Source organism: Melozone crissalis, unplaced genomic scaffold (genome assembly GCF_028551555.1).
Source record: "Melozone crissalis strain CALT ecotype California unplaced genomic scaffold, PUWL_Pcris_2 ptg000027l_1, whole genome shotgun sequence".
Lineage (NCBI taxonomy): Eukaryota > Metazoa > Chordata > Aves > Passeriformes > Passerellidae > Melozone > Melozone crissalis.
Window position 1 is genome coordinate 8,221,228 of NW_026535805.1, and position 15,450 is coordinate 8,236,677.

At 41.5% G+C, this 15,450-nt stretch overlaps 1 protein-coding gene across 2 annotated transcripts in view; it reads right to left on the minus strand.

The window, feature by feature from the left end:
- THADA (THADA armadillo repeat containing) overlaps positions 1-11,829 on the minus strand; it is a 152,066-nt gene extending 140,237 nt beyond the window's left edge. For both annotated transcript variants that reach the window (XM_054280582.1, XM_054280583.1), the window contains exons 1-14: positions 11,796-11,829; positions 10,450-10,545; positions 9,095-9,189; positions 8,554-8,684; positions 7,672-7,820; positions 7,503-7,535; positions 6,904-6,956; positions 5,841-6,027; positions 5,083-5,177; positions 4,586-4,806; positions 2,962-3,653; positions 2,207-2,358; positions 1,910-2,065; positions 628-750 (exon numbers count right to left, since the gene is read on the minus strand). In XM_054280582.1, coding sequence (XP_054136557.1) covers positions 628-750; positions 1,910-2,065; positions 2,207-2,358; positions 2,962-3,653; positions 4,586-4,806; positions 5,083-5,177; positions 5,841-6,027; positions 6,904-6,956; positions 7,503-7,535; positions 7,672-7,820; positions 8,554-8,684; positions 9,095-9,189; positions 10,450-10,525 — 2,163 coding nt within the window. In that variant the 5' untranslated portion in view covers positions 10,526-10,545; positions 11,796-11,829. The remainder of the gene's footprint in view (positions 1-627; positions 751-1,909; positions 2,066-2,206; positions 2,359-2,961; positions 3,654-4,585; positions 4,807-5,082; positions 5,178-5,840; positions 6,028-6,903; positions 6,957-7,502; positions 7,536-7,671; positions 7,821-8,553; positions 8,685-9,094; positions 9,190-10,449; positions 10,546-11,795) is intronic.
- Between the last annotated feature and the right edge of the window lie 3,621 nt (positions 11,830-15,450).

Here is a 15,450-nt window from a genome sequence, read left to right on the forward strand (position 1 = left end):
ACCAGGAAAAGCAGAACTCAAGGAACAGACTGGCACAAAGATACTGATGATGTGAGCCTTTAAACAGGATAAAAAGGACAAATACAAAAGAAGTCTTCATGCTAAAGCTCTTGTCATTCATTCTCTCACTCACTGATTATTCTGGAGACCTAGAAAAAGACTGAAGCTCAACTGATCTCTATTTTAATCCCAATAACACACATCATTTAAAGCTCACTACTAAATGGCCAACAGATGACAAGACATTTGCCCAATTTTTTTTTTTTTTTGGATTGAGGGTCCATCTCCAGCCATCCCTCACTTACTGCTGTTTCAATGCACATCACAGTGCAATCCCTCATAACCTTTATTGGTTTCAAACCAAATTTACCTTAAAGGCACCCTCCAAATATCAATGGGCATTCAGTTCAGCAACAACAGCATATTTAGTCAAAATAAACTTGCACAAGAGCATCAGAGTGGACAAGCTCCCCAGTACTGTTTGACTTCATAGGTTTTTTTATTTCTGCACTGAACTACTGCCTAACACACAGAGTGCCTAACTTATCCAGTGGTGTTCAGGAACAAAGAACTCTCAGAAGTGCTATCCCCACCCTCTATTACCTGCATCTCTAGCAGTCTACTTACTTTGTATTGCTGCAAAATCCTCAAAGGAGGCATTTTAGTTGTCTTCTCAACTAACTCTTGCTTGGTTTTATTTTGCTCCAATTTATAAAGCACTTGAGAACTTTCTTCTATCCTGCAAAATAACTTTTAAAACAAAAGAAAACATAGGTGAGACAAGAATCATTGACATTGAAATCAGGGAAAGGTAGATTTTCAGCTTATTTTCCAAATCACACTGCTTATAATTTTTAGGAAGTTTGCACACAGCATAACACAGAACAGATCCTTCTCTCTCCACTCCAAATACAAGGTTTTGCTTCCCACCTCTCTTGTGACGAATTTCTTCTCTCCTCCCTCTACACCTCCAAAACCTTCTTCCATCTCCCTCCTTAAATTCATGCCAAGCCTCCTCCTCCTGCCTCATTTTCTGTGGAACTGAACTCATCTATAAAAACACTCAATGCAGGTAATTTCTACAGCCTCAGTGTCCCTTAGAGTTTGACTCACTTCAGAAGTGCTTTCTCCACCTCTTTTAGTGCCCATAAGCTGTATTTCCTTTCTTATCACACTCCCATCTAGCACAACTTTTCCATCCCATGCTCCTCAGTCTGCACCAGGTAAGAAAGGAAAGAGATGGGATTTCTCTTTTGGTTTTGCCAAACTGACTCCCTCATTTTTCTCCCTTCTCAAATTAATTATTTTCTCCTTCCACACTGCCTTCCTTTGCCATAAACATCTTCCAAGATGTTCTTTATACATGCATGGTTCCTCATTTTATCCCCATCCTTCTACCATGAGCTACATGTGACCTTGGCAACTTCCACCAAACGAGAGACTCCTTCCCTGCAGACTGTAATGGCACAATCACATCATAGTGAATATTCTTCTACTTTGTTTTCAAGGTCAGGTTTCTGAGGGTGATGAAGTGACTGAATTTGCCTGAGGTGTGACAAGTCCATGGAAGCACAGCTTTAGGCCCCAGCAAAGGCATCACAAGGCTCACTGCTGACTCCAGGGCACATTGCTTTGCTATTGGCAAAGTGTGCAGGGGCTGGCAGGTCAAGCAACACCCACCACCACCCATGAAGTCACCCTGCCTCTGCCACTTAATATTTTGTTTAAGCCATCCTTGCCTGTGATGACTTAACACCATTCAGTTGGGTAATACATAAAGCATACTGCTGGCCTCAGAGCTTCTACTCTTTCCAATGAGCAACTTCGTAACATACTCATTATTTCCTTTAAAATGGAGTTATAACTAAAATAAGAGGCATGTTAGACATTGCTCATAGTTAGAAGTTACCTTTCTCAGCAGAGAAATGATCTGTTGCCTTACAGAAGGAGATTGGTTGTTCAAGTTGTACAGCATAAAAAACTGAATTAGCTGCATTTCTTCCAGAGACACAATTTCTGTAGTACGATGGGTTTCACAGAGCAAACCTAAAGCATCAATGCAAACCTGAAAGATATTTAAAAGTTCACCACAAAAGAGTTACTGACACCTATGATGACACCTTTGCTTTAATACAACACTACCACAGTAATCAGGACCAAAGCAATTATTCTAATTTAAAGGATACATAAATGGCTGTCCCTTTACCTGGCTGTGCTGATGAACCAGACCCTGTTTTATACACTCAGTGGATACAAGACCACTGCTCATGATGTTTGAAAGTTCCAGATGTCCATGGGCCCTGGCTGTTCTCAAGCAGGCCATTAATGCTCCTAGAGCTCCTCTAGTACTGCAAGAGCCTAAAGAAAATGAAAACCAGTAATAATCACTGTTTCATTAATAGAAGCAACGTACTATTTGCAGTGCTCACCAGAAATCCCAATACTTTCGACACATGGACCCACCCCCTTTTATTTCTACTCCATAAATCCCAAAAGATTGTGCTGCTATAGATTAAACTAGTTCTAAATCGCCAAAAAATTTCATTACAAATGCGTCATATGACAAAAAGACCTTGTGAGGTCTCAATGCCATTATTTTAGAGTCCACTAAATTACTTCAAAACAAGAGAATCATAAATCTTGTATCCACATATTTACAAGAAAAAAACCCATCTGTTACTGGACACACCTATTTAAAAAAGAAAAACAGTAGTAGAAAATACATAAACCTAACAAACCCTGGTAAAGAGAACCATAAGGTACCCACAGAAGGATTTTGCTGATGGCACAAAGACACACTTATAATTATCATGACTTTCCCCTTGAAATACTAATAGCAATAATAAGCATCTGGAATTTTTCTCCCAAATTAATTCTAACAATAATAATAGACCAGAAATCACATGGTCACGATTTTTTTTAATCCAATCATAATTACAAATACAAAGTTTATTTTCTTACCCAGATTAGCATCTGCAGAGGCCTGAAGAATTCTTATCATGTAGCTCAGACTGTCAGGGTTACATTTGAGCAATTTTGGTAAATAGTAATCTATTATATAAGTAGTTTGGTCATGGTTCCCTTCACACAGTATTACCAGAAGAGGAGAAACCCAGATGTTGTGCCACTGGTCAATCCAGGTGCCCTTCTGAAAACTCAAAGTAAAATGGGCCTTGTGATTTGTAAACATGGTTTCCAGAAGATCACTGGCATAAGGTGCAAGAGACTGATCACTCATCACATCCAGGATCTGCACTGGAATTGTCCTGTCCAACTGCAGTATATTTTCAGTGCCCACACATTCCACCAGAGAGCCAAGAGAAGCATATTTCCCTTTTACATGCCAATCCAAGCTCAGTAAATGCTTTATCAGCCTTGCAAAGAATGGGTCTGATTTTCCATTGGATCCAGCAATGGTGGTTTGGTGTATCTGAAGAAGATGCTTGAAAATCAATTTGGTTTGGTGTCTGATGGCATCCAGAGGGTGGTCCCAGTGTGTATAAATGTATTCCAGCAGCTTCCCACTTATATCCGAGCTCCCATTAAGTCTGAGTTTTAGATCTGGAGAGCCTGAAACAAGGGCAGCCAGTGCTGAATTAGTCCAAATAACAAGAATTCTAGACAAAGATGTTGCCACGCTGGGTTCTTTTAACCTTTTAAAAAGAACAAACACAAAAAAAAATTTCATTATCTTCATTTATCAGTAGTTTTTAAAAATACATTTTCTATTTCAGAATAACTATTCATCACATTCCTTTACCTTACATGAAAACAGATTAGGAGACTTAACACATTCATGGAGGAAAAGGAATGAACACAGAAGTAATCAACTGGATGTTGCCAAGTACATGCTTAGTTACCTGATGTGCTATTAAGAGTTGCAGCTAAACCCCCTAACAATGGGGAAAAGAAACCACACAAGCCCCACAACAATAAAACAAAAAAATTACTATGCACCTGCTAACATTTGAGCAGCATTATGATGTTGCACGTTTCTTGAAAATGTAAGGAAAAATTTTCATTGTCATACAAAACCATCAGAACTGAGTATCCTATGTGCAAAAACAAGATCGCAAAACTGATCTCCAAGGCACAATCAAAGACTGAACTGAATACACATTTTAATCTCCAATCCAACAGTGCTGGCGGGCCCTTAGATGAAAGCAGCCAGGAAAAAAAAACCAAACAACTAAAACTCATATTATTTCAAGTATTCCATTCACTGACCCACTTTGCTTTCCTCTGAACTTTCAGAAGGAGAGGACATGATGTCCTGAAACTGAAGTTTATCTGTCTACAGAAGAACTGATCCTGACACAACTTAACCATAAGGGAATTGATAAATTTATGCCATTCATGTCAGAAAACAAAATTTTAGCATGCAAGAAAAACTGAAACTTAGAACTACACATGCAACATCAATATATTTTTTCAAATTTACAAAGCTTTTATGAATATATTAAAAAGATTGCATTTTTGACAGAACCTATTATCATTACACTGAAAACAGATATTCCACCAGGACCACAGGAGGCATGCAAAAATAGAATTAGAAAACATGAAACAACACAGAACACAAACTTACTCTGAACTCAGTGACAGCAAGACTGATGCAATATCTAACAACAGCTTCTCTCCATTTTCACCCATGCTGCCATTTTTCCAATCCAGCATAGCCAGGGCTCCGTGGCAAAGGAAGAGCAGCACCGAGCCCGGGAGTTGCGGCGTGCACAGAACCCCACAGCTCCTCAGGAACCACGCTGGCACACCCGAGTGTTCCACTGTCCCAAGGAGCAAGCCACTGATCTGCAACACCAAAACACACCCATCACAGCACCTCAGCACAGCACATAACCTGTTTTATGCATAGCTTAGAAGATCTGAAGGGATTTGTTGTAAACAAATTCCAAGCCCAAGTCTTACGACTTCATATAGCAAGGAGAGAAGAAAGGATTATACTCCAGCTAAGGACTGATAGAAAGGCTGGCAAGCCCTGCATCAGCAAAGCCTCCAGACAACACTGACAGCACAGGGTAACAACACCATGATACTGCACAGTCTTCAGCCAAGAAATACACTTACCAATGAAGGTAATTCCTCAACTGGCTCATACATAGCTCTGGTGAAGAGAACAACAGCCAGTCCTGAGGTAGTCTGAACAGTCTGCAGGAGCGTTGCTACACAGCAGAGACACTGTACATTAGAATGCAGTAAACACTGAGTGCTAGAACTGCAGGGCAAAATTATAAAATATGGCATTGAATTTTGCTAGGCTACTTGTAGTTAGTTGTACCATCACAAATCTGCAGTGCCCGCTTGGATAGCAAATATTAATAACTTGATCTTTCAGTGTAATAAGAAATTGCTAATATCTTTAACAGAAGAAAACACAAGAATGCCCACTAAGGCAAGGAGGGCTGTGGCAGAGACTACTGACATGTTAAATTCTACTACATCAAAACATCTGTATGCTTTAGAAAAGAAAACACTATCAGTTATGGTGTGCCCATAAATAGTTCTAACAGCATATTTCATGGAGGTGTAGATATTTCTGGTAGGCACAGACATTTGGTGACTCTCAAAAGCATTTCTGTTAATTTTTGAATTATTAATAACAGCATTAATCTTGATATTTGCAGTGGGACAAGTTAAACTGTACACTCTAAAACTGCCACCTACAAATCATAGCTCACCAAAAAAACAACTACTGCTCCTACTCACATTGATCTCAGTAGTTCAATTTCCATGCAAGCTAAACTAAGTCTTTATACCTACAGGTTGCTTACTCCGAAGACAACAGGTTAATGAAAATATTAGGGGTTTAATGTTATTACACTTACCATCCATTAGGAAGTTGGTGCAACTTTTCAGTAAACTACACATACTTTGCCAAACAGAAGATTCACTGTCTTTCCAAAGACTTCCCTGGATATTTTCTTGCAATTTCTGTATAAGCATCATTGAAACTTTAATGGCTATCAGTAAATCGTGCATCAGCTGAGTCTGAACAATACGATTTCCATGATTCTTTCTGTGGAAAAAAAAAAAGACAAGCAAGCACACAAAAAACAAATTAAAACCATTCTTCACCATCCTCAGAGAACCACATTCTGCCAACTTTAAGTAGAATTAATGGTAAAAACTCATGTATTGCTTGAGTTGATCAGATATGTAACTACAGCAAAACAAGGAGCAGACTCAAGGGTAGTTTGTTAAAATAAATTTAACAAATGAAAATGACAAATTGTGCTACATTTTCTGCAGGTTCCTGTGACAAACTTTCATTCATGTTATTCTGCCTGAGCAGAACTGAACTTTACCAGAAACTTTCCAAAAAGGCCAACATAATGCAGTGCTGCTCTTTTCTAATTTTTCAAGTAGTTCCTCCATGTATGAAGGACATTTCTATGATTTGACTTTCTTCTAACATAAAGGCAGAAAGTATCTAATATTTCAGTGTACAAAGCACTTCATTCTGTGCCCCTCTCCTCTCAGTTCAGAATGAGAGACCACAATGAAGCTGCTTCACTTAATGAAATGCTGGAAAATGTCAAGTATATCAATACTGAATTAAACACTCATAGAATATGAGAGAGTTTTACTCTACCTGAATTTTACATTTATTAATTACACTCTTTAGCCACAATTCAGATAGCAAAACCTTAACTCAAAGGCCTCCTTTAGTAGTAGCTCTAACAGTATCAGTGCCTTACCTCTATTATATTATCATATTGCCACAAAATAAAAGAATCAATCAGTTTTTATTTAAAATTTGCACCACTGTAAAACAATATTTCTATCTTTCATCAATGTATGGCTACCAAAGTGATATTTTAAATCAAACCAAATTATCTTGCAAGAGTGAAATAAAACCAGATAAAATAGAGCTGCTATTGCATTCACTTGCCTGTTTTCCTCCTGTATGTCAAGCAGCAACTTCTGCAGAAACTGAAGAACTAGTGAAAATAATTATGGTATAAATTTACTTACAAGAGAAATAGAACAGAAAATTCCCAGCAAAGCCATCACACATACATCTCAATACATCACACATACCCAGCTGCAATGAATAGTTACCCATACAGTGGTGATTCTTGCATTCCACCAACAAATTAAACTTGTATTTCACTACAGACAAACACAAGCAATGTTAAAACAAAATCTCAAACTGCTTTGCAACAACCTGGTACAAAACAAGTTCCCAATCCACTTGGCCTAATCTGTGAGATATTGACTCTCCCTATCACAATTGCTCACTGCTACTCAGATTTGTATCAGGGTTGCCCAGTAAAGCAAAACTGACCCCTGGAAATTAAAGGTATGAATCAGTCTTGTCTTTCACAAAAAAAGTACCATTTAAGGGTACTAGTTTTTTTGAAAATTAGCCAGGAGGAAATCAGATCTGATAGATCTTCATGCCTGCTTCATGTCACTCTTCTCCACACATACCTCTCCCCCAGTAACCTGCAGAGAAGCATATTTTACTATAAATGTGACTTTACCTTCTTCAAACAGGTTCTTAATACAGGCTCTACCTAGAGGAAAGAAAATACATTTTAAGTGCTGAGTACTAGCCAGCGCTATCTATTTTACATAACTGCCAACATCACTATCAGGCGTGGCCCCAGTGCTGAGCAAGTTTAACCAGAGGAACATTTGATGTCACTGCACCTAAGATGAAGTCCTCCATACAGGAAGCAAGGTTGTCCAGCACTTTTCTGTACAAATACACATCTGTGGTTTTCAGCTCCTCCCGAAGGCAGCACACAAAGCTTTGCACAGCTGGCACCATCAGATGTCCAGGAAGACCATTCAGTGAACTGCAACATGAAGAAACAGCACACTTAGCTTGGTTTTCCTGAGGTGTTGGAACATCCACTGCACCAAAATCCATATCAGCTAAAACTCCAATACACATTATTGTATCCTGCATGAAAACATCATCTGTTCTAAAATTAACATGCACATTTTCAGTTTGCAGCTAGAAAACCTGTCAGAGGGGTGCACAGCTTGGGGATGGCTGCCACCAAATCCAGGACGGAAGCCCTGCATCTCAGTGGGACAGAGAATGTTTTCAGACAAAGAAAGGAAGGCAGCTCAGCACCAGATCTTAAAAAATGCTGAGGCTATAAAAAAATTAATTAAAGAAATAGAGCAATAGTTGTGCAATAAAAAAATATAATTGCAATAAAAATAGGCACAAGAAACCACAATTTAGTTAGGATTCCTCTGAACCATCTTCTGTTGACAAAGCTGAGATTTTGTTTTAAAATTTGTATTCTAACATTGTATTTTAAAGTTCAAACTGCTAATTACACTATATTGTCTTTCCAATAATGAAATGGGCCAAAACAATGCTTCACTTTGAAGTTATCCAATGATATGTTATTTATAATTAAGATTTTTAACTTAGAAAGAAAAACTGTACATATGCACATATTAAGTACTGCAACTTGTCATAATTAAGTTAATTTATAGTGAATGACAAATTATTGACTTAGAGATAAAGAAAACATTAAAAAAAAAATGAAGGCTAACTACTCAATCTTTTACCTTGCTAATACTTTCTTCAAAGGATTCTTTGCACCCAGTGAAAAATAAGTCTCCCCCAAAACATCCAAACAAGCTTTAACCATGGGATCACCTGCAGAGTTCTGATCCATCTGCTTCACCAGTGGCATAATCTATAATCAAAAGAACACATGATGAACAAAAACCTCTGGATATACCATTTTTAACACTGGCAGACTTACCTCTCATCCAAGCATATGGCACAAAACTGTCTCCCTCTTTACCATTCCCCTTTGAGTTTCAAGTTCAAATAATGTTCTAAGAACACCTCTAAAACCAAAAAAAATACATACAAAATAGTAAACTTGGTGTCACTTGCCTTGCACCATTTTCAGGTACTGTGGCCCTCACTAATTAAGTACTAAAACTGCATTTCTACCTGATGCATGTGCAGCTGCTTTTCCTGTGTTTCCAGGAAGGTAGAAAACATTAGGAGTTTATTTTAGAGCTGTATTTGCCGTTAACAGTGCACAGGACACACTATCAGTTACCAAAAGCCACACTAAGAACAGTGAAACTGTACCTGTTTAATGCACTGGATCTGCTGGATGCCATTTCTCAGCTCTGCACAGCGCACAAGCAGAGATGCCAGATTTTGCTCTTCAGCCTTTGAAAACCCTACATTTGGAAGAAGAGGATCTTTTTATAAAGTAATTACAATAAGCAGTATAAATAACACATCATTTATAAGAAGAAAGGACTGAAATGACTGCTTGATTCTTAGGTTTTTTCCCAGTTCCAGTAAAACCCATTGGTGCCACAAACCCTTAAGTCTCCTAACACCTTAACACTTTTTTTTCCCTCACAAATGCAAAATATCAGTTTCACTGGAACACAACAGTAAGGGACCTCTGGGGGTCACCTGGTCCAAGCCCACTGCTCAAATATGTTCACCTGGAGCTGGCTGCCCAGGACCATGGCCAGGTGGTTTTGGAATACCTCCAAGGCTGGAGACTCCCCAACTCCCTACTGAAGCTGTGCCTGTCCTCAGTCACCCTCACATTAAAAAAGCATTTCCCTTCACATTAAAATAGATGTTTAGAGGGAATCTTTAGTGTTTCAGTTTGTGTCCATGCCTTGCTGTCACTATTTAGCACAGAAGAAATGCTGGCTCTGCCTCCCTTATGTCCTCCCTTCAGGTATTTTTTACACATTGCTATGATTCCCCTGAGCCTTCTCTTCACCAGGCCAAAGAGTCCCAGGCCCTTCAACATTTTAGCCCTTAGCTGGAGTCTCTCCATATTATTCTTGTACTGGGGAGCCAAGAACTGGATCAGCAATCCAGGTGGGACCTCACCAGTCCACCTCATAGTAACTTTAGCATATAAATCTTGCATTACTTCATTTTTGGTTTTTTTTCACATTAATATCAATGGAACCTCCCCTCATCAAACAAAAAAAGTCCCCACAAAAGAAAATACCATTTGAAGAGTAGCTTTAAAACAAATTAACTACAGAAGACACAAAGACTGGAAAAGTGACCTCCAGAGAACCCTTCCAACTTCAATCATTCTGTGACTCTTGGAAATTCAGTGTTATCCCACATATTAAGCTAACCCATCAGATATCACTGAATTACAGGCCTGCAAGTAGGATTAAAAATAAGACCTTCTACTACCCTCACACCGCAGAAAAAACAAAGTAAAGAGTTTTCAAATCAAAGCCACAACGCTCTAAAGGATTTTTTTGACTCTGCCAAGGTAAGAAGTCATTGTCATTACACAACAAAAACAAACCACAGACGAGCAAACACACCTAAAACTCACAAAACAAAACCATTAGAAATCAAACATAACAAGCAAAAAAACAGATCAATTTCAGTAACTACTCAGGCAAGAGAAAGCACACACTAGTTCAGAAAAAAACCACTCTACTTACTCTGAAGTTTTTCAAGCTGATGATGATCAAGAAAGAATGCATCCACCTGAATTTCCTTCTTCTTCTTTAAAACCATTTTAGCTGATTAAGAAATGCCTGCTTAAAAAACAAATAACAAACAAAACAAAAAAATCAAAACAACAGGTCACATGGTTTTAAAAACAAAATTACAAACATTTCCTACAATAATGGTCTTTTCATTGTCCTACTGTCTTGAAATGTTTGTTGCATTATCTCTGCAATTTTTCTCAAGGAAATAGCTCTCTTGATTTACCAACTTCAGCTATTTCCAGCATTTCATCCAAATTCACACAAACTTCACTGTGCAAAATGGAAGCAATAGAAAAGGGGAATTGCTGTACACATGACACTGAGATTTCACTGCACTTGTTGTTACATTGTTTGTGGCATGACCCTGGATCACCATTGGGAAACATCATACAGAGGTGAGGAATTAATGCCACAAAACTTCCCTTGCTCAGTTTTGCTGTTCAAAACTCATTCAGCTTGTAATAACGTCAAGTAAGAACAGTGCAGCAAACCGAACAGCTCTGCTATTATGGATGTTACAAATAGCAAGTTCTTATTTGAGTGGCAATGGAGATTTAATATGTGCTACAGCGTCACCGAAGCGCGTTATCATGGGACAGCTGAGGTCGAAGGGGCCTTTGGAGCCCATCTGGCCCAACCTCCTGCTAAAGCGGGGCCACCTGCAGCCAGCTAGCCAGGCCCATGCCCAGGTGTCTTTCCAATGTTTCCTTGGATGGAGACTCCCCAGGAGCCTCTCTGGCCCAGCCGTGCCAGGGCTCGGCCACCTTCACGCCACACCTGGCGCTTCTCAGAGACCCGCCGTGTTTCAGTCTCTACCCACGGCCCCCTGCCCCGCCACCGAGCACCACGGAATGGAGCCTGGCCGTATCTTGTCCGCGCCTCCTCTGCACACAGCGATGAGCTCTGGGAAGCTCCCCAGATCCCCTCTCCCGCCCCACCTGCGGGCCCATCGCGGCCGCCCCCCCGCGCCTCCGGCCGCTCAGAGCAGAGCGGAGCCGGCCCGCCCGGCCTCAGAGGTGGCGGCGGCCGGGCCCCGCTGCTGCTCCGTGCCCTCCCCGCCCGAACAGCCCCGCGCCCACGGCGGCACCGAGCGCTCCGATGGACCCCGGGCCGGGCCGGGCAGGGCCACGCCGCCTCCGGCACCGCCCGGGGCCTCCCTCGAGCCGGCGGCAGCGCGGGCCCGGAGCACGGCGGCGCCGCCTGGGAAAGCGGCTGCACACAGAGCGCCACAGCAGCAGCAGGCAGGGGAAGCACCGGGGGAACGCCGCCCACCCCTTACCCCAGCGGACCCTCACCCGCGGCGCCGCGTCCCTGCCCGGTGCCCGCTCCCCGCCCCACCACGTGCCGGCCGCCGCCAACCGCGGCGCGCCCCGCCCCCGGCCCGGCCCGGCCCCGCAGCCGCGCCGCCTCACGCCGAGAGCGCTCGGAGCGGCCGGGGAGTCACTGCTGCCTGTGGTACTGCGCGGTCCGGCCGCAGCGACTGCCGCCTTTCCGTGGCAAATCCTTGTCCTAACTCAAAGATGAACCTGCGTGAGCCTCCGAGTCACAGAATCGATGGTGTTGGAAAATCGCTCTGAGGTCATCGCGTCCAGCCCGTGACCGAACGCCGCCATGTAAACAGACCCACGGCACCGAGTGCCACGTCCGGTCTTTCCTTAAACACCTCCAGGGATGGCGACTCCACCACCTGCCTGGCCAGCCCATCCCAATTTCGAATTTCCCTTTGTCTGAAGAAATTTTTTCTAATGGCTAACCTAAATCTCCCGGTACTGCTTAAGGCTGTGTCCTCTTGTGCTATCTTAGTTGCCTGGGAGAAGGGGCCGACACTCACCTGGCAACAGCCTCCTTTCAGGCAGCTGTAGAGACTGAAAATATCACTCTTAAGTCTCCCTTTCCTCCTGGATAAACAACCTTGTCTCCCTCAGCGTCTCCTCATAGGATGTGTGCTTCAGACCCTTCGCCAGTTCCACTGCCCTTCTCTGGACTCGCTCCCGAGTCACTGGACTTTGTACGACACAACTGTCTTACCTTATTTTAAATGTATTCTCAACTTTGGAAAAAATTGGTGGTGACTTTGATGTATCCCATTATGGCCTTAGCTTGTGTTTCTTGCCGTGTAGTTACTCTCCCTCCTCAGTTTCTGGATGTCCTCAGCAGATTTAAAGGGATGCAGGGATGCTGTGTCTTTCAGAGCCTGATCTGTCAGGTGCCCTTGCTGCACACAGTGGCTGCTTGGCTTCCCTCCAGAGCCAACTACATTTCAGAGCCAGAGGAAGCAAATGCTATTTTGCATCCAATGCAAATCAAGCTGTTCTAGTCACAAACCCTCTATCTAAGGAGCAGAAAGAGACTTGACTACACACTTCACAAAAATCCAATAAACTTAATTTGAAAAGCATACTCCATTTGTTTCTTCATAACCATACCTCTTGATCCTTTCCAACAGTCCCTAATTTGCCACCACTTCCACATTTTCTAAAATTGTAAAATTATGAACCAAACCCAGCTATTTTTTTTATATAAGCATTTATACATTAGTAAATTTTCAAGTATCTGAAGGGAACCTACAAGAAAGATGGAGGTAGACTATTTACAAGAGCATGTTGTAATGGGACAAGGGGAAATGGATTCAAAGTCGAAGAGAATAGGTTTCGATTAGATGTTAGGAAGAAATTCTTCTCTGTGAGGATGGAAAGGCTCTATAACAGGTTGCCCAGAGAAGCTGTGGATGCCCCATCTATGGGAGTGTTCAAGGAGAGGGTGGATGGGGCTCTGAGCAACCTGGTCTAGTGGAAGGTGTCTCACTGCCCATGGCAGGGGGAGTGGAACAAGATGACCTTTAAGGTCCCTTCCTACCCAAACCATTCTATAATTTTATGATTTTTAGCCAGAAAAAAAATTTTTTTAAGTTTTCAACACCTATGTTCTGTGCCTTTCACAATCCTCCCAGGTCCAAGAATATAATGTATGTATTAAGCCCATCATTTGCAAGTGACAGATTATCAAATGGGGACAGCCTTTCCCAAGTCTGTGAGTTGCATCTAGCAAAGATACAACTTTTTCACTCTGTGTGAAAATGGTTATTGCAAAAGTGACTACTGTAAAAGGGCACCTCAACATCGCAGTCATGCTTCCATAAAGATTTAAGAGCAGCAATGTTTAGGTAAGGAAAAAGTGGAAAATACAACAAAACCCATTCCTTGCCAATTGACTTTCACCCAACAGTAATTTTCTTAACAATCTAAAGCAGGCCATTAGGGTATGCTCAGGACTTCCAGCAAACTTCTGGATTCCTCTTTAGCACCAAAGGTTCACTGTGCCTTCTGACTTCTGGCATGGTAATGGCCAAAGGAATTGAGAAAAGGTTTAACCACATACAAACACATAAGGAAAGTAATTTGAGTTTTTCACTGTTAGTTCATTGAATTTTCCCTGTTTTGCATTCAGTCATTTCAAGGAAACTGACACAGTTATTTGGCACTACCTGTCCCAGTGACCTACTCTAAATGCTGGATTATCTTCAGCTCAAAGAGAGACTGGATGCTCTTAAGAGATTTAACCTTCCAGACAAATCAGACAATTATCCTCATCCTCACTTAGTGCAAGCAAAGTCTCCAGCTCCTTCAGCCCAGTTCAATACCTACATATTTTACATTCACTGTGATTCTTTTTCTACAGACTGGGCAGTTTCAGGAAACCATTCCAAAGTTCCAGCTCTGTGTATTCCAGCTCATTTTCTGTGACACTATTTCCAGTAACTTTCTCCTTTCCAGAAGAGCTTTGCTCTCCCCAAGTTTTTCCAGTTAGGAGAAACATCAGTGCCAGGGAGCTGTCAGGTAACACCCAAAGAATCCACATTTCCTAGTGCAAGGAAAGCAAAGAGGCATCTAGAGGAATGAAACGATAACATGCAACACCCACACACGTCAATTGCACTGTTCTCTAAGAGCACCGTTTGCAGTACTCAAAACACCTTACTCAGAACTAGCTCACACACCAGTGCTCGCCAGGCAGGGCTTATGAAGCTTAGCTACCTTAAAAAGGTAACTCACACTGTTTTCATAATATCTGATCTGCTGGTAAGGAGCAATAGACCTCTGAATCACCGATGCTGTGGCTGTGCTGTGCTCTGCTGTGTGCCACAAACCTTGCCAGAAACCAAAAAAGCCTCGTAGCATTAAAAATTGCTAGGGAGAGAATAAAAATCAAGCAAGAGAACATCACTGCGTTGCTGTATAAATGCACCTACACCTCAAATACTGCATGCAGAATATGGTAGGACTGCCACAGGTGTGAGGTAGGGTATGAGGGATGCCCAAAGGTAGTGAGGGGCATCTTACTGTGAAACCCTTAAAGTGAATTAGTAACTTCACTCTGAAAGAGAAAATGGAATATAACAGAAATTTCTAAGAACATTTTTCATTGTCTCTGCGAAAATTTAGAGGCATCAAGTGAAACAAGGAGGTGACGCCTAAAACTAAATGAATCATTTAAACCATGGAGATCACCATCTTAGGACATTTTGGGTCTTGAAAATGATGTTTATTCAAAAGCAACTGGACTGAATCGCAAGAGAAAAAATAAAAAACAAAACAAAAAAAAAAAAAAAAAAAAAAACCAAGAAAAGTTTCAAATGACAAAACTTCTGGCTCACAAAGTCCCTGAACCTCTAGTGACTGGGACAGGATTCTGGGGTAAAGACACTTCCCTGGGCACTGTCTGAGGACAGCAATCAAGTGAGTGGGCACCGGACTGGCTGACCAGGTACAGCCATTTTCACTGGAATGTCTCAATATATTTCTGCAAATCAGCAGAAGGCTTTTTTCCTAAGCACTGGGCTTATGCTCACAAACTTTACACTTTTGATAAATCAACATCCACCAGTGAAAAATTCTCCTCAAAAGAAATAATCTAACCCACACGCAGAAACTTTAATGTTTAAGCTGTACA